Source organism: Podarcis tiliguerta, assembly GCF_965153285.1.
Source record: "Podarcis tiliguerta genome assembly, chromosome: 4".
NCBI classification, from domain to species: Eukaryota; Metazoa; Chordata; class Lepidosauria; order Squamata; family Lacertidae; genus Podarcis; species Podarcis tiliguerta.
This window is the reverse complement of record NC_139537.1, coordinates 44,483,741-44,509,452: the sequence shown is the minus strand read 5'-3', so window position 1 is coordinate 44,509,452 and position 25,712 is coordinate 44,483,741. Positions and strand designations below refer to the sequence as shown.

Below are 25,712 nucleotides of genomic sequence, written 5' to 3'. Positions count from 1 at the left end.
CTGCTACAGTCAGAATGAGTAACTTCCAAATAAAACTTTATGAAGATTTGGCTACCACGGTGCTATACACAAACATTTCTCAGTTAAGTTGCACATTGCCTTTTAAACTAAATAGATATCCTGCATGCCCATCTTGACTAGAAGCTTCACTGGGTTTACTGGCTAATACATTAACACTGAGCTACCTCCTATACAAACACGCACCCGGTTTCATACACCCCTTCTCCTTTTACACTTTATTTACAGCTGTGGACAATTGTGGACTCACAAAATTTGAGGACTCATAATCTCACTACTCCATAACTGACAATCTTTAATTATCCTAGACTGTTTTTTGAAAAAGAAAAGCCAAATAGCTTAAACATACACATAAAACAGGCTAGTCTCTCATGGATCTGCCTGTCTGCCAAATATAAAAAATATTACTATAGAAAATGAAATTGTGTATCCTGCATGAAGAATAAACGTTTTGTTCAAATCATGGTACACAGTATTTCTCCCTTCACTTGTTTTTAGTATCACAGTTTTTAAAAGATAAATCATAAAGTCATATAAAAAATTTAGGCAGAAAACCGAATTACAGTGGCAGTGAAAAATTGTATGGCCAACACATCGATTCTAATTTGAAAGCATTTCTGGAGACAATGCAAAATGTAATTCTATTGCTGAAGTGAGACAAGGCCATTCGCAGACAAAACTAATACAGAAGTCCTACAAATAATATTGTTAATAATCCACTGATATGTATAACTGATGACAATAGTGTTGACAGCATTATATTGGAAAAAAGAACCATAGCTTGATGGGAGCATTCAGTCCACTAGTAGAGGCAGAGCAGCAGCTCTAATGCTGTTAGAATTGCAACTGCATTGTAGGAAGAATTCATATGAACTGACATCTTCATAAATCAGGAACTTCATGGAAGAGCACTTGGGCAATAAACTAAGGAATTAAGGAATTACCACTAAGGAATCTTAAAATGAAGTGAACAAATATATGGCTGCATAAATATAGCTATGAAAGCAACAGTGACATACAGGTGGTTAATTGTTTTACATGGGAAGAACTACGCATAACAGAACTCATGTATCATTTCACAAAACCTAGTCCAGTATTTCTGTCTACTTTTGACTTTGCTTACCACTGAATTGCAGCTTAGCAACCATAAAGCTCACTGGGGTAGGCTTGGGCCAATCACAGCCTCTCCATATATCCTACCTCACAGTTGATAATAACACAGGAAGTAATACCTGAGTTCCTTAGAGGAAAGGTGAGTTACAGATGTAATAAGTAAATGAGAATCTCTTTTCATAGCAGCACTTAGTTCTTGAGACATGTGAAGTAAAAATGACAGGAAATGTCTCTGAGAATGTGCATCACTCACAATATATCTTATTTCTCTATATCTGCAGTTAGGGGCAAGAGCATTTAGGCTAGAGTGTCATATCCAAAAAGTCTCACTGCTTTCAATGATTCATAATTTTAAGTACGTTCAAATGAAATCAGTGTGATTACAGGACTATTTTCAAGAAATGGTTAAGAAACTATGCCTTTTGATTCCATTCTGCAAACTTCTTGTACAAATGCTAGGGTTGCCATATTTCAAAAAGTAAAAACCAGGACACCCCTAACATCTGCTGAGGTGTTCATAGTCCACATGCTTGTAATGGGTTCTCTGTTTAGTCTATATCAGTTTACACTGATGTGCAAACTGTACCACTATGCTGAATTGCAAAGTCTGTGCAACACAACATTGATGTGCATATCATAGCTTTTGTGTTCCTCAAAGTAGAAGCTATACTAAGGATTGTTTTGAATTACGTTTTACTCAAAAAGACCTATTGGAATTAATGACCTAAGCTAGCCATATCTATTAATTTCAATCAGTTTATTCTAAGTAAGAAATACAATGAATACAATCCTAAGTACTTTTAACATATTTGAAAAGTTCAAAGGTGCTATTCGATTATATAAGCATTTTATAAAATGCACATTAATAAACAAGCAGTAATTGTCACATATATTGAATCCTTGAAATGTCTACTATCCAAGAGAAATATTGCTGAATATTTCACATTCTGTTATGCATATCCCAGAATTGCTAATTCATAAGAACATGAACAAAGAGGGCTATTTTGATCACCTAACCCTCATTATCCTTAATTATAGCCTCCTATATGAAAAAGTCTGTTAGAAATGTATTAGAAATATATTTATCTGTGGGGCATATTTTGAAAAGAGAATAATATTGTTTCCTGTTTTACATAAAACAAGCTTGGAGCTGTTGTACAGCTATGCAAACATTGACTAACTTGTATAGAGAAGGCAAATGGAAAGAATTATATTGTAAATATATCTACAATATCACTTTCTATAGCTGTTGTATAGTTATTGCTGTAAATCTAGGTTGTGATTTGTCTAAATCTTCCATTAACAGATCTAGTGTAATTTAATAAAAGAACAAATAATATTAAATATATTTGACCTGAAAAGAATATTGGGGGGGGGGGGAGACAACATTTCTGGATCTTGTTTATTTGAGTTTGCTGATTATCTATACTTAGTTCCCATATGGATGCTAATCATACTCATATTATTTTAAAATGTTATACTTAGGTAATTTGTATAAAATACACAAAGTGCAGTATATTGTGTATGATTTCAATACACTGGCAAGTATTTTTTTAAAAAAATTAGAAGGCCTTCTCTCAAAGGCACTATACATAGAACAACACAAACAACCTGCTATGAAAATCAGAAACAAAAACAAAACAAAAACCTGAGCCACAATTTTTATTCAACAATTTTAAAAGCCTAGATTTGCTACAAGTAAATTTACTAGGAGCAAATTCCATTTAACTCAGTTCTAAGAAACACACTGCAATGGGCTGCAAAACAATGTTAAATAATTCTGAGCAATCAATAAGAATAATGAGCAAAATGCACATGTTTCAACTTCAAGCAGTGTTTGAGAAATAGGTTGAAAGTTCAAAACAAGTGGTCTTAACAAAACACAAAAGATTAGCTATATAACAAACCAAGAACAGCTGTTTCCTGTTATATTCCAGTAGGGGGAACTAAAGATTCACCATCTAACATTGCTTTTGGCTCACAGACCTGTGTATATTCCTCTAACCCCCTGTCTAATCATCAGTGCTAACATCAAATAGCTAGTAGCTACTCTTGTGATCACTCACGGCCTCAGCTGCACTTTATACACTAAAGATATTGCAAGTATTCAGACATACACCTTTGATGCAGCTATTCCTTTACTTGATCATCCTCTTTATGCTTATTCTTCAGTTTGTGCAGTCTCATTTGTCTTCCCTTGTTATGGTTTTCCCCCAACACCCCTACACAGAGAATATATATATATTTTTCCTCCTAGCTGAACTGAAAAGGGAAAACTCTCTCTCCACACCCCTTGCTGTAGACATCCTTTAACCTCATGAGAGACCCCATATACTCTATCTTCTTCCTGGATTGCATACATTGTAAGGGCTTCAACAGTTTAGAAAGAAGGTGGTAAAGGTGTTCTTTTTAAGAGCTTAAGGAATTAGGTAGGTTGAAATGAAGCGCACGGAGTTGTTTATAAAATACTGGTGTGATATTCTGTGTTGTGTTTTGTGTTTTGTTTTAGTCAAAACACGAAAAATGAAAGGTCAGGGAAACAGAGAACGAACAAAACAAACGCATATGGTTGACCCCAATTTACTACAGCTAATTTATGCACAATGCAAAATATGCTTACACAGAAGAAGGGCTCCTCATGTTCAGGTTAGCTTACCATTCCATAAACATGAAGAAAGGGTTGCAACCACAGTTACTGTGTGCAAGAGAGTTGCTTGAAGAGCTTGTGAATGGCTTCTATGTCAATTCCATGTATGTACTCTTCTGAATGTGCAGTTGATCACATCATTTGCTTTCACAGATGCAGAAACTAGAATTCTGCTCAATTTGCATTCTTGGTAGAATGCACATTTCAAGCTAGTTTTGGAATATGATGTTTTGTTTGTACAAGACCTCACCATAAGTTCTGTCAGGTAGCAAGGTGGGATAGGGTGGTCATCCTTGAAACAGAAATTACATTGGGGGGGGGGGGGAAGCTTCCCCCTTTACCACAGTGGTATCCTATGAAATCCCAGTGTTGATAAGTACATACATATAACCTTTGTATATGTATACATAATTAAGTGAATCGAATTTTGAAAGCCACAATGCACAAGGGCAGTGCAAATAAGAACTGAACTGATAGCACAGTCCTACGTATGCTTACTCAGAAGTCTCACTGTGTTCAGTGAGCCTTATTCCCCATAAAAAGATGCACAGAATTGTGGCCTTAATCTTGCATATGATCTGTTCACATATATGGTATAGGGCATCTGCATGTATAAACATGTTCCAGGCAGCCACAATGTGGCATGCTTATACTGGAAGGAGGGTTGCATAAATTGGTTGTACACTCATCATATAATATACAGAGCCCAGTTTGTGGCAGGATTCTGCAATCTAACTGCAACCTTGTATTAGAGTAGGTCTGACTTGGGTCTGACACTGGAACTTGTTAAGTACTTAATTCATTCCGGAGGTCCGTTCTTAACCTGAAACTGTTCTTAACTAGAGGCGTGCTTTTGCTAATGGGGCCTCTTGCTGCCGCTGCACTGCTGGCACACGATTTCCGTTCTCATCCTGGGGCAAAGTTCTCAACTCGAGGTAACTCTTCTAGGTTAGCGGAGTTTGAAACCTGAAGCAATTGTAACTCGAGGTACCACTGTAACTTGTATTTGCATAAGGCAATGGTGACTTGCCTGCATTTTCCTTTTAAAAGGAGTTGGTACCTTTTTTTTGTTAGCCATCTGTGGCCCTCCTGAGTGGCTGGGAGGGCTTTAAGCAACTACAAATATTATGCCGTAATCGGGGAGAAGGGGTCTTTGAACATGTGCAGAATGTCATAGTTCTCTCCCTACTAAGCAGCAGCTGCGTATCACTACACACCTGGAATTAGGCAACATGATCGCCTTCCTGCGCCTCCCTTTTTTAGAAAGTACCAGCACATGAAAGCTAAGTGAGAAGAAGAGGTTGAAATTGCCGTCTTCTTTCAAAGGCCTCCCTGTGACAGAGAGAGAGAGAGAAGAGGCGAGGAAGACTGAATAATTAGGGAAGAGACTTCCATGAAATCGCTCGTCGAGAAAATTACCTGCCCATTAAATGAGAAGCAGTGAGAAGCAATCATGTTAATGTTACCTATAGCCAACAGTAAACAGGGAAAAGGGGGCTTCGGAGAGAAATGGGATGGGGGGGGCAGAGAAGCAGCGCTGCTCTGTCCCCCCCCCCCGGTGTTCTCTTCAATCCTTCAGCTGCCTCACGTTATGTATGTCTGTCTGTCTCTCTCTCTCCCCCCCTCTCCCTCCCACCGCGATCCCTGAGGGGAACATGAGAGTGGGTGTGGTGTTTTACAGTGCTAGTTTAATCCACACCCCAGCTCTTACAATTCCGGCTCTCCTTTCCCCCCCCCCCCACCTCCGTGTTTGCTCTACGAAGAGCAGCAATAGCAGCAGCAAAACGAGCAGAACGAGCCCAGGCTGTGGGGAGGCCGCCCGGGCGAGCTCCAGCAGGAGGGTGCTGCGCTCTCTCCCCTCCTCTCCCTCGCGCGCGCGCGCACACCCCGCCGCGCCTGCCGCTTCCCGCCTCGCTCGACTCCTTCCATAGTGAGAGCGACACCCCCCCCCCGCCCACCGCCGCGCGCGTTTACACGGCAGCGGCGGCCGCCTCAGCCAGCAGCAACAACCGTGCCCACCGCCACTCTCTCTTTCCTCCAGCCCCAGCGGCACGTTGGGAGTTTATTCTCCTCAAGCAGTTTCTTCCCGCGCTGAGGGTAGGGGTGGCTGGGTTGCCTTTTTTAATTTTTATTTTTTTTGAGGGGGTGTTGTGGAGAGGGAAGGAGGGAGCTTGCGCGTCAAGATGTTGCTCAGGCGTCCCTCTTATGGAAGTTAAGGGAAGCAACTCCGCAGCTTGAAGTGATTTTGAGGAGGGGGGGCGGGTTGGAAAAGGAAGAAAATGAGAAGCAGGAGAGTTAAGCCAAGCCCATGATTTCGCTCCCTCCTTCCCCGCCTTTTCCTCAGAGCGCCGAGAACTTTGAGCGAGGTGGTGGCGGCGGGAGGGGACGCACTTTCTAGGAAACGTATCTGCTTTCAAAGTCTCTCTCGTCTGCCGAAGAAATCCCCGGGCTCTGGATTGCAATGGAGAGTCTTAGCCACACTTGAACAATTCCTCTGCCTCCGCTGGATTGGTGGGAATTTCGGAAGCGGAGCCAGCGCGCCGAGCCGGGAGCGGTGCCCCCTCTTCCTCCCTCGCTCTCCCCCTCGCGCTGCTAATCTGCATGGAGCTCAAAGTGTCCCATTCAAGCCTCTTTCTCGCCGCTGCTCTCCAGGCTCCTTCCACGTATTGTAGGTTGTAGGAGAATCTCAACTTTTGGGACTACTCCCCCCCCCCTCTATTTTTTTCTCTCTCTCCCTGGAATTGGATTGCCTTTGAATATGTTAAAATGGGGCTGCTGACGCCACTCCTGCTGCTTGGATTTGTCTCTTTTCAAGTTGATGGTAAGTTAGTGTTGTGTTTTACTGTCATTTCTTTGGAGCAGAGCACGCTTGGATTTTGGGGCTCGAAATCCTGTATAATGTGCATGGGCTATGGAACGATGGAAGGAAGCGATGGATATGAACATGCTATTAATAAAGCAAATCTTCTTTTCTAACTTAGTGGGAAAATAGTTAACATAAGCTGTAAAGAGTGTGTGTGTGTGTGTGTGTGTGTGAGAGAGAGAGAGAGAGAGAGAGAGAGAGAGAGAGAGATTGAAATCAGCTGCACTGGTAAATCTCGACGCACCAACAGATTTCTGTTGCTTCTATTTTTACCCCATGCTGAACTTTTTAGGTGGAAAATCGACTGATTAAATGGGGTAATTGTGCTTCTGATTCAAGAGAGGTGAATGGGAAATTTACTACCGTGAGGTTCTCGCTGCTCCATTTGTAAGCAATGCACGCAGAAAAATGCAGTAATGTGTGGAATGCGCTAAAAGGTGTGAAATAACTATGCCTGTGAGATGTGTCAGGTGGAAAGTATACAAAGTAGGGAGTGTGAAAGAGGGTCGTGTCTGTGGAAGCCTCCCAGTACAGCAGAATCTCACAGCCAGCTTCTGCCACAGGGAGAAGCTAGGCTTCCACTGTTTAAAGACAATGGGGAATTTGAACAGGTGCTGTAGGTGTCTCCCCTTCTGTAAAGGCAGTCTCCCTTGTACAGGGGTTTGTCTTTTGTTCAGCTTGCTTAGCCCTCCCTAAAGTAAAACCAAGACCTCGTCGTTTAACCTAGAAGCATGTTGCAGGGAATTTCATGTTGATATTTAAGAGCTAAGAACACATTGTTGATTTCAGTGTTTGAAATGAAGGAAATTGAGAAAAATCAAAGGAACGATGTTTGTACTGCCTATGGTTAGAAGGTATAATTTTAACAGAGTAGAGACACCAATGGCTATGAATACATCTATACTGTATGTGTTTTACCTCAAATGTGCAACATACATCATAGTATTTTGGGCGCACAAACTGTTTACATGGACAGTCATGCTGAGTCTTTATGTGAGCATTGGTGGTGGGGAGGCTTGATTTGGTACCTGATCTCTTTGGCTATTGTCTTAATTTGGAGGTTTGGCATTATATTTTTACAGAGGTGTCTTTGGGGGGGCGGGGTTTGGACTCTAGCTTAATTTACTCTTTGATGCTGGATATGGGCAGGATCTGGGACTAAACTTAGTTCCAGCAGGAAGCTGGTGCTAAAAGCCTGGTATCCATATCAACGAGAGGCCACTCTTGTAAACAGAGAGTGATATTGTATTACCTACAATTATTGCATGCAGTTGTGTGCTACCCATCCCTCCCTCTCTCCCTCCCACCACACCCTTAGCAACACAGGAGGCAACAGAGAACCTTGCTAAAAGCTGGGAATTGAGGATATGTAAGTATTGGTTCACAAGTTGTATAATGAGTGTATCACGTAATGTGCCCTGCAGTTTCAATTTTTATTTTTTTTACAAAGCATTGTGGTTCACATAAGTCACGTTGGAAATGTACATAAAACCTGAAAGCATCAGGCTGCAGAAATGTAGTTATTAGCCAGTGTTTAAAATTGTAGGTAGCTAGAAGGAATACAATTAAAGTGCTCAGTGGAAGTGACAGAGTGAATCACAGGAGCCTGGTGTTACAGAATGTAATTAATGTACCAGGCTGTTTGGAGATATAGGAAACAAATGCAATTAACCAGCTTGCTAGAAGGACAGGAGCAAGGCATAATTTATTCAAGTTTTCTTCCATGGAGAACACAACTTGAACCTTAAAAAAAACCACCATTCTTTTACAAGGTAGGTCTATGAGCAAACTTATTGGTCCATCTTTGACAAATATGGACTTACTAAAAATCTGTGAAAAGCACTTTATGGGAAGGTTTTGACTAGACTATGATAATCTCAGTAGATACAATCCTGTACATAGAATTGTAGTCAACAGTTGTTGCTGTTCTTCTGAAACATATTCATATCTACATAGTTCTGAAACATAAAATGTAGATCTGTATCTTGGAAGCCTATTGTATTTTACATTAGCTTACTGATGTCCCTATCTTCCCAGAAACACAGAAATGAAGGTTGCCACATAACACAAACAGGATGCCATTAAAGGCAGCATCACATGTTACCCTTTTCTTAAAATATTGGAAAATGCTAATATCACATGTTTGCAGGCATGTATAATACATATGAGGGAGGCTGCCAAAGGTACACTCAGTAGCAAACCTGAGTCCATCATGGTTTGCCCACCATACATACTAAGCTATCTTTCCCACTGAGTATAATATGTGAAATGATCCTAAACTGCTTTAACATATGTTTTTTTTTCTGTATTATGAATAAAACAGTAAGCATGAAGAAAGCATAACTGAGGAAGAAAGACCCTTTGTTGAAACTCAAACCAGCTGGTTTTTTTTCCTCCTTAAAAATAGGTCATCCCTCACTCACAAGCTAAGGCTTTGAGCTTCCGAGAGCTCTCCCTTTACATCATTATGATTTTTGTATCTTTTGGGTATGAATGCAGTCAGAGAAAAGCAAACCATGTGTTTTTGAGATATAATTTCAGGAAGATATACTCCATGCCTATCTCTGAGTACCCAGAGAAACATGAGTGGCCTACAGGTGATATTACATGGTGGTATGATGCAGATTCAGATGGTGAATTGTCTTAGTTCTTGTGCCTTCTTAGTACAGTGGTACCTCAGGTTACATACGCTTCAGGTTACAGACTCCGCTAACCCAGAAATAGTACCTCGGGTTAAGAACTTTGCTTCAGGATAAGAACAGAAATCGTGCTCCGGCAGTGCGGTGGCAGCAGGAGGCCCCATTAGCTAAGGTGGTGCTTCAGGTTAAGAACAGTTTCAGGTTAAGAACGGACCTCCGGAACGAATTAAGTACTTAGCCCAAGGTACCACTCTATCATGAAATTTTAGGGGCAAATGGGGCAAAATGTGCCATTTGTATTGTGAATGTGGATTTATGGCAGTTCAGATCACATCCTTTGCCATCTATTTAGGGATAACTGTAATTCCAATCTTCCCAGCATTCTACCTTGATACCAGTCTTTTTACCATTTCTGAAAGTTAAAAAGGGCTCTTGTCATATCGCACACCAAGCTGAGGAATGGTTGAAAAAGTAATTTTTGTTCATTAATTTCTTTATTTGACTATTTTGTAAGAAGGGTGGGCCTCTGGATCAGACATAATGCCATTTAGTCCAGCAGCCTGTTTCTCACAGTGTCCAACCAGAAAGGTGAGGTCATTAGCCCTTTCCCACTGTTCCTTAGTATTCAGAGGCATCGGGACTGGTAGCTCTTCATGGACCTATTCTTCAAGAATTTGTCTAATCCACCTTTAAAGGTATCCAGATTGGTGGTAATCACCACATCCTGTGGTAGGAAGCACTTATTTAGGAGGTGTTTAGTCATGTCAGACTCTTCGTGATGCCGTGGACCAGAGCACGCCAGACACTTCTGTCTTCCACTGCCTCCTGCAGTTTGGTCAAACTCATGTTAGTATCTTTGAGAACACTGTCCAACCATCTCTTCCTCTGTTGTCCCATTCTACTTGTGTCTTCAATCTTTCCCAACATCAAGGTCTTTTCCAGGGAGTCTTCTCTTCTCATGTGGTGGCCAAAGTATTGGAGCCTCATCTTCAGAATGTGACCTTCCAGTGAGCACTCAGGGCTGATTTCCTTAAGAATGGATAGGATTGATCATCTTGCAGTCTATGGGACTCTCAAGAGTCTCCTTCATCACCATAATTCAAAAGCATCAATTCTTTGGCGACCAGCCTTTATGGTCCAGCTCCCACTTCCATACATCACTACTGGGAAAACCATAGCTTTAACTATATGGACCTTTGTCAGCAAGGTGATGTCTCTGCTTTTTAAGATGCTGTCTAGGTTTGTCATTGCTTTTCCCCCAAGAAGCAGGCGTCTTTTAATTTCGTGACTGCTGTCACCATCTGCAGTGATCATGGAGCCCAAGAAAGTAAAATCTCTCACTGCCTCCATTTCTTCTCCTTCTATTTGTCAGGTGATGGGACCTGTGGACCTATTTAGGTAGGAAGTATTTATTTTTGTCTATCTCTCCTGCTGTGATTGGATGACCCCACATTCTAGTATTATGAGAGAGGGAGGAAAAACAAGTTTCTCTATCCAGTTTATTTACATCGTGCATAATATTATGAACCTCTGTCACATTCCTCCCTTGTCAACTTTTTTCAGCACTAAAATCCCCATATGTTGTAACCCTTTCTCTTAAGGGAGTCTGTCTATCCACCTGATCATTTTGGCTGATTTTCCCCCCTGGACCTTTCACAGATCTACAACATACTTTTTGAGATATGACAACCAGAACTCTACACAGTATTCTAACCGTGGCCACACTATTTGTTGTAAAGGCGTTATACTCGTAGCTTTATTTTCAGTACCTTTCCTAACAATCCCTAACATGGAATTTACCTTTTTTCACAGCAACCACACACTGATCAATTGTGCTAAAAGAACATTAAATTTGATATAATGTTTTCTAGTTGTTGTCAAACCTCTTGCCTTTAGTGGAAGATAAATCACAGACAATCACAGATACAACTGTGGAATAGTCCTGAAAACAATCCAAAATGCACTTGTTTCAGCAAATCCCCTTTGAGTATAATAGACTTTCTCTGGTTCAGGTTTGTGTTTATCATAGACAGAATATCAGCCAAACTTATAACATGCTGGCACAATAAAACAGTGGATTCTAAACTTTGTTCTGTCTAGTCTAAATGCCTTTTGCACAATAAAATATAAATATTAGGATAATACAGCACATTGAAAATTCACTTTGAGTATAATAGACTTTCTCTGGTTCAGGTTTGTGTTTATCATAGACAGAATATCAGCCAAACTTATAACATGCTGGCACAATAAAACAGTGGATTCTAAACTTTGTTCTGTCTAGTCTAAATGCCTTTTGCACAATAAAATATAAATATTAGGATAATACAGCACATTGAAAACTCACTATGGACAACTCTGCATCTTTATTTCTTAACACCCAAAGGTTACTGGAGGATAACATACATTACAAAAAACTACAAAAGTCATTACTCAGTAGAGTAATCAAAGAAAGATGAAGGGCAGTTGAAGAAGAAGAAGAAGAAGAGGAGGAGGAGGAGGAGTTTGGATTTGATATCCCGCCTTTCACTCCCTTTAAGGAGTCTCAAAGCGGCTAATATTCTCCTTTCCCTTCCTCCCCAACAACAAACACACTGTGAGGTGAATGGGGCTGAAAGAATTGTGACTGGCCCAAGGTCACCCAGCAGCTGCATGTGGAGGAGCGGAGACGTGAACCTGGTTCCCCAGATTACGAGCTACCGCTTTTAACCACTACACCACACTGGCTCTCTTGAAAAAGTTCCACAGCCCATTGTGTGTCCGTGTTAGCAAGATGTTGTACTGCACACCTTGAGAAACAATACTAGGACATAGATAAAGTAATTTCACAACTGAAATTTCTCGTGTCTTCACATCTTATTCAATTCAGGGTGTTAGGACACTATTTCATAAATAAGTGTTGGCACAATTCATAGTTTCAAATAACTCCTCAAAGTTTTTCTCAGTGGGAGTTACTATCTAGCAAGTGTAGTCTTTGAAATGTTGCGAAAACATGCATCAAGGATCAAAGTACAGTGATGCTAAATTGTATGTCGTTTTAACATGTTGATCAATGTATTGTATTACTTGTATTGTATACAAGTAATTGTATACAATTGTATAATTGTATTACTTGTTGCAGCATTTACTTGAGCACAGGTTTTTCCTGTAACTGAGTTGACTAGCTTAAATAACAAAAACAAAGATCCAAACACAAGCTTGATTCATTTTGTCTATTTCTTACATTCCACATTGCTATACAGTGGTACCTCGGGTTAAGTACTTAATTCGTTCTAGAGGTCCATTTTTAAACTGAAACTGTTTTTAACCTGAAGCACCACCTTAGCTAATGGGGCCTCCTGCTGCTGCCGCGCCGCCGGAGCACGATTTCTGTTCTCATCCTGAAGCAAAGTTCTTAACCCGAGGTAATATTTCTGGGTTAGTGGAGTCTGTAACCTGAAGCGTATGTAACCTGAAGTGTATGTAACCTGAGGTAGCACTGTACAAATATTAATTACAAATGAATAATGATGTATTATGGAGTTGGACTAGATGTTCCTCAGGGTCTCTTCCAACTCTATAATTATAAGAGATATGATGTATTCAGCAGTGAACATTCTGCCTCTTTGGTCTGAAATAAGGCCTTTTGTTGTCTTACTGCTGTTGGAAGGACTAGTGTGCCTTTGATTGTCACCTGGGTTCCCACCCCTTATAACAATTATGTAAAAATGCCAATGCCTTGGTTGGCTGGCTATTTAGAAATTATATTCATGATTTCCTGCCAGCAGGCTAGCTTTTGGAGCTAGTTTCTGCATGTTTGTGGGAATCTCTGTTTTGTTCTGTGGGAAGCAGATGGTGTTCATACTTTTCAAAAATTAAACACTACATGTTATTTGTTCAGGCAAAAATCCCATTACACATACATGTGAGCTAGCATTAGATGAAATTCAGGTTTCATGGGGGTTTTTTGGAATCATTACAAACAATATTTATATCTAATGTTCTCTTAATGATTAAGGTTCCTTTTGTATTTCAAAGGCATCAATACAATGAGGGTGAGACTTCTTCTAAGGTTTGACAAACAGCTATATCCCCCATGAGTCTCTTGACTTTTGCAGCTTATGTTCTTGATGCTGCTTTTAAAGCTAGGCAATGTATTGGGCAAGTAGGCATTTGCTTAGGGACACTCGTCTGAAGATGAACCTTTGGAGCCATTGTTTCTGTTCCCTAACCCATTTTTACAACTACCTGGAATACAATTAGCCCAGCTCGAAAATGGCTAATTAAGAGTAAATTAGGCAACTATGTCTCAGAAAAAGCAGCTGTGTTTTGTGAGAGAAATATTTTTGTGCAGGCAAGATGGCCCATCCGAGCTGTTTCAAAGCCAACCCACGTACATGAACATGAAAATCATGTACATATTCTTAAGTGGGACATTTATATTTATTTTGCTAAAAGAATACAAGCTAGGGAACCAACAAGATATACTTGTACAAACAAAAACAACCCGCCCACCCCCCCAACACAAATTTGTGCTGCACTTCACAAGAGACTGTGTCTGTACAAAGCAGCCCTTAGCAATACAAGTACTAATTTTATTACTTCAGGTTAAAAAGGAAAGGTTTTGTGTTCTTTTAAAGGAAGTAGTAAATACAGCCATCAAGTACAGAATTGGAATGGTGAAAATGGTCTTTGAGACTGTTTTTCAATCTTCTTTATGAGCAAAGCATACTTGATGCTGCATCTCTGAAGCTGTGGCAAACATGTTAGCACTTGTGTGTTCCCTTTGCATCAGGTGCTTAAAATAGACTAAACAAAGGGCTCTCAAAGGAATAGTATTTGGACTTAAAGTGCTACACACATTATAATACGTTCTCTCTCTTTTTGAAAAGTTGCTTCTAAGAAGGGCATTTTGCTTTTAGCTTTAATTTTGTCTAGGCTGAATTTGATTTTTTATTTATCACTCTTCTAATCTCTCCATTGGAGGTTTCTAAGCAGAGGTTGGATGGTCATCTGCCATGGATGCTTTAGCTGAGATTGTGTGTTTAGCTGAGATTCCTGCATTGCAGGGGGTTGGACTAGATGACCCTTGGGTACCTTCCAACTCTGTGATTCTATGATTCTGATGTAGTAAACATTCCAGGAAAAGAGCATGATATTGCAATGAAAAGACACCAGATGGGTCTCTTCCCTCGCCCAGGTCTGTACTCTGTTTTACCTTGTATTGGGGTAATATGCAAATAGGTTTCCAGTGTAATAAGGGAACCATATTGTTGGAACAGGCCCTCCCATGGATTGATAACACTAAAACTGTCTCCCAAAAGGAAAGTGAAACTGAGTAGCTGTCTTCAAATTCTCACATGAAAGCCCTATCAATTTCCCAGTTGCCAAGAATTGTTCTGCACACTGCTCTTTAAAGGGGGAAATCATAGGTCTAGTTCTCCAATTTGTTAAGGTCACATCTTTTGTAGACTGGGAGTGGTCACCGAGACCATATAACACCAGTCCTGAAAGACTTACATTGGCTTCCAGTATGTGTCCAACCACAATTGAAAGTGTTGGTGCTGACCTGTAAAGCCCTAAATGTCCTCGGCTCAGTATACCTGAAGGAGTATCTCCACCCCCATTGTTCAGCCTGGACACTGAGGTCCATCTCCAAGGGCCTTCTGGCGATTCCATTACTGTGAGAAGTGAGGTTACAGGGAACCAGGCAGAGGGCCTTCTCGGTAGTGGCACCCTATGGAATGCCCTCCCACCAGATGTCAAGGAAATAAACAACTACCTGACTTTTAGAAGACATCTGAAGACAGCCCTGTTTAGGGAAATTTTTAATGTTTGATGTTGTATCGTGTTTTTAATATTTTGTTGGGAGCCACCCTGAGTGGCTTGGGAAACCCAGCCAGATGGGCGGGGTATTAAGAAGAAGAAGAAGAAGAAGAAGAAGAAGAAGAAGAAGAAGAAGAAGAAGAAGTTAGTTACCTGAATTACCTGCTTCCAGAGTACCATTGTCTTGCTTCAGATTACTAGTTTTTTTCGAGTAAGTGGTAAGTGGACCAGAGAGTTTAGGCTAATGACTACATTTAGCATGTGTAGGAGAGAGACTTGAGGATGATGTGCATGGGAATTCCTATCAAAGCCCAGCCCCCTTCCTCTGCAGGGCAGGGAGAAGCCAGGAAGAAGGAGGGAGGAGACAACAATGCTGCGGTGAGGGGGGGGGGGAATTGCAAAAAAATTGCGCCTGGGGGAAAAAAGGCAATCACGCTGATTCAAGCAGCGATTGCAGAACCATTCGCAGGCCGGATGCAGAAGCAATTGGCCCAGATCTGGCCCACAGACCTTTGTTTGCCGACCACTGATCTACAGGTTTACAGTACTTTTCAATGCAACTTTTCTGTCTACTTTAGCAGATGGTGATAAGTGAGATACTGTGTTGTGTAGTGATTGGAGTGTCAGACTAAGTCCCAGGAGACTTAGTCCTACTCAGCCATGAAGCTCTCAACTGGGTGTTCTTCAGTCACTGCCTCTCAGCTTAAACTGCCTCACATGGTTATTGTGGGGATTAAACAAGGAGGGGGGAGATATGCCACCTTGAGCTCCTTGGAGGGAAAGGTGGGATATAAATGCAATAAATATAGCTTTTTATTTATTATTTATTAATGTCCAGTGTTTTTCGGGGGGGGGGTTACTCAGGGGCAAAATAAAACACATACAAACACGCAAAAACATATATTAAAAAGAATTTTATAAACAACTCAAGTTGCCAGTATAAGTCAAAAGTATGAGCATGAAAAACAGTCTTACTGAACTCTCACTGCTAATGACTTATCCTATGTACCTATTGCTCTATCAGTTTGACACAAAAGTTAAAATAATGCATTGTAGATGCAACTGCTTACCTGGCACTAAATGTGTAGATTTCCAGTGAACTGCTTGTCATAATTGTGCTACCAAGGATTGAGACAAAGAATTAATGGTCAGCAGCAAGAGACAGTAATCTCTGTAGTGCACTACTATTTAGTCATTTGTCATTGATTACAGGAGAAACTTCATGGAGGAAATTAACCTTTTAAAACTAAAATGTCACGTAGCATGCGTCAGATAGCATCTTGTTCTGGTGGGCTGGAGGCAAACCTTTATGGAAAGGACCAGATCTGCTTTCCTGCTGCTGTGTAAGTGTCAAGAGTCAAGAACCAGTTATGAGATATATTTTACTGGTACATCTGCTCTATAATCATAGATCTTCAGGCAATCATTCACTTGTTTTCAAAGAGTCTCATCTTTCAAGAGCCACTATGTCTGTGTGAAAACTGCTTCGTGCAAATTAAATCTAAAGTGAAAATAATAGATGCAAGTAACTGATTTTATACCTGCTTCCAGATTGGTTGCTTTTGAGACCTCTCTATCAGATGTTCCATGTTTTAGACATAATGATTTAAGTCTAAGCCCTGCTCGTGTACATTCTCAGTCAGACTATTCCTTGGTGTGTTTATGTGCTAGTACCTTTTCCCTAGATTGGTGTCCCATGATTACAGGCCCTTGACAGTGCAGATCATGACACGTGCAGGATCAGTGCAATCACATGCCATAAATAGTGTACACTGATGTGTTTTAAAACTACCTGCATTTTTTCCTTGAGCTTCTGGTTTCATGTATAAGTGCCAAAGCAAAAGTAGATGAAATTGATTTCTGCATGCTCTTCAGTTCAATACTTAGAGGATAGTTTTCTCTGTGCATCTGCAGAATATTATTAACAATTTAGTTATCTAATACATATGTTGTCATTGATTTTAATGTTGGGGAAATATTGTGGACAACAATTGCAGTCTTTTCATAACTAGCCTTTCTGTAATGTTCTCCAACTGGATTTTGAAAAAAACAATTCAAAATGTTGGAATCTGCCAATATGTGTCTATTTAAGTGAGCATATGAACTGTAGAGTTATTCTGCTTTGGTCTTTCATGTGAACTTGTTTTATCATTATGAGTACCAAATTGTGACAGGGATTTAATAAGATCAGCCAGTTTTTAAAAATTCATCCCACAGAAGAAACAATCCAAGTGTTTATAGACTTGGTTTCCAAACAACCTGTGCACAATTAGATTAGCTTTAAAACTCTTTGAAATTCTCCTGCATTTTTGTGCACATATGTAGAAATATTCAGGGCAAAATATTTTAACATAATAATGGAAATAGCCAGAGTACTTCCTCAAAAGAGAAAATGTCTAACATATTGAAACATATATTTGGTTAAAATTAATCATTTTGATTAATCATTTGCTGTTTCCTGAATACATTTTGACAATCAGTTTTTAGGATCAAATGCACTAGGAACATGTATCTGGCTTTGTATGACCCCAAATTCTTCTGTTACCATTTTAGCAGACAACATGCCTTTTTTCCTAAGTGATATTAGTTGCTAGGAGAAGTGCAATGGTCTGGCCTCCTCTTATCCTTCAGTGAAACCAAAGAGCATATTGAGTTGAAGAGAGAAATAGCACAGTATGAGCCATGAATCACGAGTTGTCTCCAATATGTCCACTTTGTTCCCACTTTTTCTTCCTGAAACTTTTGTTTTTACTGATAGTGCTTCTTTTCATCATCTCTTAAAAGCCATTCAAGGAGAGGGAAAAATGTGCGGTTGACAGTCCACTCAGAGTAACAAAAAAAAAGTGTAGAGAGTTATTCATTGGCCACATTAGTGACAGTGCATGACTTAAAGAATAGCTTTAGTCAACTTTCTTTAAACCAGAGTGATTAATACCTTCTGTTTTTACCAAGAAGAAGGGACAAGGAGAAAGGTCTGGTTCTGCCAGTTTTCAGCTTAGATTCTGGTTGCAAATAATAGCACTGCAATTGTGGATTTAAATGGAATAGGAAAGGGCATTAGTTTTCTGTGAATAGTTCCCCTTGTTTCCCACCCAAACTGCTTTATTCTAAAGCTTTTCTCTTTTCACTCCCTTCCCCTTCTTTTATCAACAGAAACTTCATTTATTTAAGGATTTTAAGAAACATTACTTGCTTCCTATTTCCCATCCAAACTGTGGCACCGGGAGCAGTTTAGAATATCACAGCATTTTGAAAACTGAAATAGCAGTTTAAAAACAATACTATAAAACACAAATGGAAGGCAGGCAGTATCAACCATAAATTCGATAGTCCAGTAATGAGTCTGTACAGGAAAGACGAAGTGGTATACTACCGGTTACTGAAAAAGGCCCTTTTAGCCACATCCACTACCTGAGAATGAAGCAGCAGAGTGGTTTATAAACTGATTTTTCTGGGGAAGCATAACCACATTCAGAACAGGCCTGATGGAGCTTGCTTGTTGTCCATCATCCACCCAAGGCACTCAAACAATCCACTGCCTTATGGAGATTGAAAACATTTTGCTGTGCACTACATTTTAGTGCAGTTCAGAGATTACAGTTAAGTTGCCTAATACTGATCATTAAACTAGCATATGAAAAGTTAATATGTGGATGCAGAATTTTGTTATCTGCAAGGTTATTCATAGCAAGCTATAAGAGTGGTCTGAAATTCAGTTAGTTCAAAGTGTAGTAGCCCATCTGATTAAGGAAGCAAATGGGAGCATATTACATCTGTGCTAAAGCAACTGCATTGTCTCCTTATTATGAATCTGCCAAACTCTCCATAACACATTCTTCACACCATTCATATTCTTATACAGTACAGACATACCTTGGTTGTCGAACACCCTGCAACTCGTACATTTAGGCTCCCGAACACCTCAAACTCTGAAGTGATTGTTCTGCTTTGTGAATGTTATTTTGGAACCCAGACATCCGACAGGGCTTCCACAGCTTCTGATTCAGAAGCTGCGATTTTGGAAGTCAAACGGACTTCCGGAACGGATTCCTTTCCACTTCCAAGGTATGACTGTACATCTTTATCATTCTGTCCTTACCTTTTTTCTAAACTAGACTATGACCTTTTTTTCTTAGGGAAGTTGTTCCAACTTCCTGCTCATTTTTCTTAAACTTTTCCAGCTCTACAATATATTTTTTAAGGTGAGGGAGCCAGAACTGCTACAAGTATTTCACCTGTGGTCTCACCACATATTTTATAACAGCATTATGATATTGGCAGTTTCTTTTTCAATCTCTTTCCTAATGATCTCCAACATGGAATTCATCTTTCGAGAACATACATTATCTAGTCCTGTTCGTAGTCCAGGTTCAGTCATAGTTTTACAACTGTATTAGCTTGATGGGTTAACTTTATTAGGAGAGGATGGGAAGGTGTGACACTATCAGTTTTCCTTGATATCTCTATGGCTTTTACTACCATCTGCGATGGTATCCTGCTTGTGAATTTGGAATTGAGGGCACAGTGTTGTCATTGGAAGCTCAAGGGGTCTCTCTGGCAAGGAGTGTCCTTTACCAGCTCTGGGTTTTTTCCTGGACAGGGAGAACCTTCTCACATTGATCTATGCATTAGTAACTTCTAAATTGGATTACTACAATGCACTGCATGTGGAGCTGTCCTTGAAACTGGTTTAGAAGTTACAGCTAGTGTAGAATGATATGGCTTTCTGGACTGGCCTACCACACACAAAACTGCACCGATTGCCTACAAGCCCACTTTAGTTACCTTTAATGGCTTAAGAAGTCATATACACCTTGGGGTCAGGATTCCTGAAAGAATAGCTCATTGCTCATTTATTAGGATCTATCTGGGAAGACTTTATTGGCACAGGGAAGAACCTTCTTGTTTGTAGTGCCTGTTTTTGACATTGCACCCCCTGTGATAATGCTGATGCCTACTCTTAAATTTTAGATGCCGTCTGAAGACTTGGATATTCTTTCAGACTTTGAGTAGCATATAGTGCCAATGTTGATGTTTTTAGTAACTGTATTGTTAATTTGAGTTGTAACTTGCTCTGATATTTCTGTGCAATGAATAACATGTATATGAGAGAAGTTAGGTAGCCAGCCATAAATCGACAGCTGAATCATTTCACGATGAAGGAGACATCCTAGCGCTCTGGTACTTTCTGACTCAAAACTTCTCCAGTGTTCTGGTTTTTTTCTTTTTCAATAAGTTCATCAGACTTACTATGAAGCTTGTGGCAAAACCAACTTGATAATAGTCTAATCTTATAGTAATCTTGCCCTTTTTAAAATTCAAATGTCCTTATTCGTGAGCTTTTCCATATTGCATTTCTGCCATTGAGCTCTTGAACTTCAATAAGCTTCTGAGCTTCTTTTTTAATCTGATGAAGCCAATTATTATTAAACTATTTGTAAACGAGCAGTAGATGCCTATCTTGAGGAATTTCAGTCAATTGTCATTATGCATACTATTGATTAGGTTTTCTTTGTTCAGTGATAGCCTGTCTTTACAGAATGTTAAAGTGCTTAGTAAACAGCAGTAAAATTAATTTTATAATATAAAATATTGCTATGAAATCTATGCTTTATAAAGAGGGGAAAATATACTTTGTAGGAAAGAACGATTTTGTATGCAGAAAAGAGAGGTTTGTGTTTATTATAAATAATGCACATGGGGAGATGATTAGATTAAAGAACTGGCCTTTCACCTTGAAGGCCACAGTTCAAATTAAACCTTAGGTTGTAAGTAAATTGAGATGAATGGGTTTAGCTTTGTCCCTGGCGTAAAGCAGTCTATATCTCAAAAATCACCATACATCTGTTTTTGCAAACTTGGCATAATTGGCATTCTCTTAGGACAGTGCTGGCATTGAAAGTATTGCTTATCGCTGAGGAAGATGGTCTCTCCAGGTCAGGGTTAAGATCATTGGCAGGTCTATGAAGAAAACCTTGTTTGTCTGTATTAATGATCCATTTTTCTCATATTATAAATAATGCTAAAGGTGCTCATATGAAGTTTATGCTCTTGTTTTAATATGTTAAGGTAGATAAAAAGAAATAACACTTTTAGATAGTGCCTTTTCACTGAACTTCAAAGTTCAAATCTTCACCATCATTTTAAAAAGCAACAGTGACAGTTATATTAAGGTTTAATCATGGGCATTTGATGTTTGTGAGAATTCAGAATATAAAATGCATATTAATTAGTTCAGCATTTGTTATTGTTTGTTGAATTTGAGAACTAGGTTGAATGTTTTTGAATAATGTCAGTGGGTTTTCCCAGGAGGCAATCTGCTTCTTGTTACTCCTTGCTTCATCATTACTTCTTCAAAGGAAAATAATGCATATCACCCTTTTTCTGGGGAGAGATAACTTTCCCTGTTACATTTTCCTTAGTTGGCTGATGGAGGGTTAGAATACCCCCCATCAATGTCCATCTGTTGTAGCTGAATAAGTCCATTCTTTTATTTAATATAATGTGGCCCTGGTTCACCTTGTGTCTTCCCTCCTTGTTCCAGTGTCTGGCTACAATTATGTTTATTGTTTTACAGTGTTTATATATATATATCTAGACAGTACTAGATGTATATGCACAAATCTATTAAAAGTTTGTAGACATATATGTGTATGAAACACAGTTGTGACTGAAATTGGTCATTTGCGAATCCTACTGCCCTTTCATTTGCCACTTTGTTCCTTGTGCCTAGGGAGTTCTTTCTGCTTGCCTCATCCACGTGGTTTCACCCAAGACCCTTCCACGCAGCCAGTACAGTATTTGGGGTGGGGAGGTGACTGGATAACTGTATAAATCTTTTTAGCAAAATGTATTCAGGCATAGTGGTTGAGTGATACACTGCTTGTACCTTAAAAACCTTTAAAATATGTGCATTGTTTAACTTTGCTGGAGTGATGGTGGGTTTTTGTATCAAGTCTGAGCACGTGTCATGTGATTTGCTCAAAATATATAGATATCTGTCATCCATTGAGATGTTGCTGTTGGAGTGTGATAAGGAACATAGATTAAATAAGAGCATTCTTCTCCACTTTCTCAAAGTCACCTGCTACCTCTGTACAGAGTAGGGCTAGGCAATACTTGATTTTCAACATCACAATATATCACCAGCTAAATATCACAATATTTCAATATATCAAAATATATATATCTGTGGCAGAGGAGGGCCTTGCTGGGCCTCCCCACGGCAGCAGGGGTCTTGCCGTACCTCCTTGCGGTGGTGGAGGGTGCGCCATGGTTCCCCACAGCAGCAGAAGGGCTTTCCGTACCTCCCCTCGCCAGCAGTGGGTGTGCCATGCTTCCCTGCAGCAGTGGAGGGCCTTGATCAGGCTCCCTGCAGCTAGGGCCTTAAAATGCAAAGTAGTAGATTTAATAAAAATATTAAATAAACTTCTGTATAATATATGTAATATATTTCCAACTAATTTAAGAGTAGTTTAACTGATTTACTAGTCAAGTTGCTATTGGGCATTTGAAACATGCCACAGAGTGCGTGCAGAGTAGACCACACAGATGGAATCACTGAAGAGACGCAGAGAGATATTTGTAAGGTTTAATTACAAAACTCCTTTAACATACATCTTACATAGTGTCTATAATCATCACCCACCCATCCACCAGGGGGCACATAATATACCATTCACAATTACTGACACAGCTAATTGCAGTGACTTATCAGCACCTGCTACACTACTACACAGCTGTAAAAAACTAGGTCAGGATATGCCCCCTGGCTTTTAAAGTGGTACACACCCTGTGAAACAATAATGAACCCTAACGTTTAAATAAACTATTCAACAGTTGCATCTGCTTCGCCACTCAGAGGTCTAAGTGGAATCCATACATGCACAAGCCATTCTTCTACTTTCCTGGGAGTAAGCCAGTAAGATACCAGTGAAGGTGAAAGAGTTTGCTGGTTTGTGTGACAACTTTTCATCATTTCTTATCGGTTAGGAGGGTGGAGGGAGAGAGCAACAAAGCATGAGACAGGTGCCTGCAAATTATCTGTAAAGTATCTGTTCAGCTGAGCTACCCCCTGGGGAGACACTGTCAAGCCTCAAACACTTATCACAATGTTATTTAAATACTGGCACAGTGGTACCTCGGGTTACATACGCTTCAGGTTACAGACTCCGCTAACCCAGAAATAGTACCTCGGGTTAAGAACTTTGCTTCAAGGATGAGAACAGAAATCTTGCGCCGGCGGCGCAGCAACAGCAGGAGGCCCCATTAGCTAAAGTGGTGCTTCAGGTTAAGAACAGTCTCAGGTTAAGAACGGACCTCCGGAACGAATTAAGTACTTAACCCGAGATACCACTGTAATGTGTTGTGGACAAAGTTTCATGCAAGGAAATTTAAGCTGTTACAAAGTTACCAACAATTTCTGCTAATGTTGGTGTTACAAATAAGATATAAACAGTCTACTTTTTGGTTTGAACTGGCAGCTATACTTAATTTTGTTGTAGTCATTTATAGGCACAAAGATTTAATAAAATCATATCCCTTACTGGCAGCTACTGTATCACCTGTAGAACATATTGGCAAGCATAGAGAACGGAAGCTGTGCTAAGCCCTAAAAAGCTAATAGGGATTAACTTTACACAGAGGAGTTACTAATGAAGACATCGTAAAAAAAGGATAAGAAAAATGGACTGCTGCATATGAAGTTTTTAAAATTTTCTTTATTTTTCAGTGCATTAATGTTTTCGGTTGTCACTCTGAAATTACTGTCTGGCTGTTTCTTTAGCAGTGGCAGCATCCAAGAGGTGTATAGATCATATAGATATGATGACAGGTGCGTGTACATATATGTTCTTGGATCTAGCTTACTGCAAAATGGAAAGAATTGTAAAATTGTAGTTTACAATATCTCTGCAGATTAGTCTGAAGACCCAACAAAATTATGTTAAATTATTTTAACTATGAATATGCATGCAGAACAGTACTGTAGCTCTAGATTTTCAGATAGTATTGGATCCAGGACTGAGGAGGGCAGCACTGCACGCCTTGCCTCTTGGCAGTGGAGTTGCTGATGCTTACTTGGAGGGGTAAAGTGTGAGACGTCAGTCCTTGTGGGCACATTGGTGGAGCCAGTCCAGTGCTCCCAATGCACCTGAAAAACGCCAACCTTCCCACTGTCTTCCTTCTGCCCTTCCCTCCTTGTAAGTGCCACTATCCCTGCTGCTGGGAGGCCAGACTGCTCTGACTGCTCCTGGCAGGGTCAGATACTAAACTAATTTGCGGCCTGCGTCGTTCAGCCAGGATTGGTGGTCTTACGATGTCAATTAAAACATCAGAAATTCAAACATTACAACAGCATTTTAACCTGTTGTCTGAAACTAACTAGGGATGATGCCAGCCTGATTTCTAATGGGAAGGAGTTAGCCCTGCTGTGCTGAAGGCATGACTCCTCATTGCCAGGAATTATGCTTCTGGTCCTTGGGAGACCACTAATACTGCTCTCAGATAATTTCATTGATTGACTTGGGACATATGGGGTGAATGAGTTTAATTCTTTGACGTGTATAATTTGAGGGTAGCTTTTCACATTACAAGTTTAGAACAAAGAGGGAAAATAATGTTTCTTATAATTCTGTGAAGTATGAGAGTAGTGTTTTACACACAGTGACTATGTAGACTGGAGTACTGATGTGCTATGCATTGCCAACACTGAGAATCTGTGTCAAAAAAATTGTAATGTGTGAAGTGACCCTTGGTGAAGGTGAGTATTTAAGCCATATATACTAGTGCGATAGGGAAAGAGGAAAATGGTACCCTTTATCTCTGGTCTGCGCTATCACATTTAATGAGTACAAAAAAGCATCTATTTTCCATCCCCCCTAAGCTATTGCCTTCTGTTCCTCAAGCTTCATTTCAAAATCCATTTGGACAACTGTTAAGTATATTAAACCTATCCCCATCTCCATTTATCTAACAATTCCACCATTCTTTGCTAGATTCCTCCTGAGTGGTTTCACTACAAATACCTGGTGTGGTGATGTGTGTATTCATACCCTTGCTCAGCAATGAGGTTGACTACATTACATTTTCTGGTGGAAAATAATAGGAGGGGATAAATAATCAAGAAGGGAAAGATTTAATGGGGCAAAATCTGAGCAGTTAGGCCAGGCTGTAATTTTTTTTTAAAGGGGCATGAATAGGCTAGATATTGTTCCTCTCACAACTTGATGCAATGTACCACACAAATACACTTGAATAATTAATGCAAATTGTGCATTATCACATGGACTGATAAGTAGCTGGTGGAAAGCTATAAATAGAGGGTAGTGATAGGCAGCAATATACACATTTGGAGAAAGATGTCAGTTGGTTTGATATAGGGATTTTGTTTGGGCTCTGTTTTATATAACATCTTCATTAATAATCTCCACAAGCGGGTAAACTGCATGCTAATTAAATTCACAGATGACACTAAGTAGAGAGGTGTTACAAACATAGGGTGACCAGATTTTCTAAGTGAAAAATCTAGACCACCTGTCATTGCAGGCACACAGAGCAAGTGGTGATTGAGGAAAGCCCACAAGCATTTGACAACTCTGAATGCGAAAGAAGGAAGGAAGGAAGGAAGAAA

General features: G+C 39.9%; 1 protein-coding gene and 1 long non-coding RNA gene across 30 annotated transcripts in view; both read left to right on the top strand.

Annotated features, from left to right (window-relative positions):
• ROBO2 (roundabout guidance receptor 2) overlaps positions 1 to 25,712 on the top strand; it is a 773,593-nt gene that overhangs the window by 357,078 nt on the left and 390,803 nt on the right. For 3 of the 29 annotated variants that reach the window (XM_083439191.1, XM_083439183.1, XM_083439200.1), the window contains exon 1: positions 5,572 to 6,599. The exons of 23 other annotated variants lie outside the window; for them this stretch is intronic. In XM_083439191.1, coding sequence (XP_083295317.1) covers positions 6,545 to 6,599 — 55 coding nt within the window. In that variant the 5' untranslated portion in view covers positions 5,572 to 6,544. Of the gene's footprint in view, positions 1 to 5,571; positions 6,600 to 25,712 lie in introns of those variants that run through there. 3 more of the 29 variants (XM_083439201.1, XM_083439202.1, XM_083439192.1) reach the window with 3 other exon arrangements.
• LOC310676585 lies at positions 1,233 to 5,225 on the top strand. The gene is made up of 2 exons (XR_014510630.1): positions 1,233 to 1,270; positions 5,042 to 5,225. It is a non-coding gene; the product is annotated as an uncharacterized lncRNA (long non-coding RNA).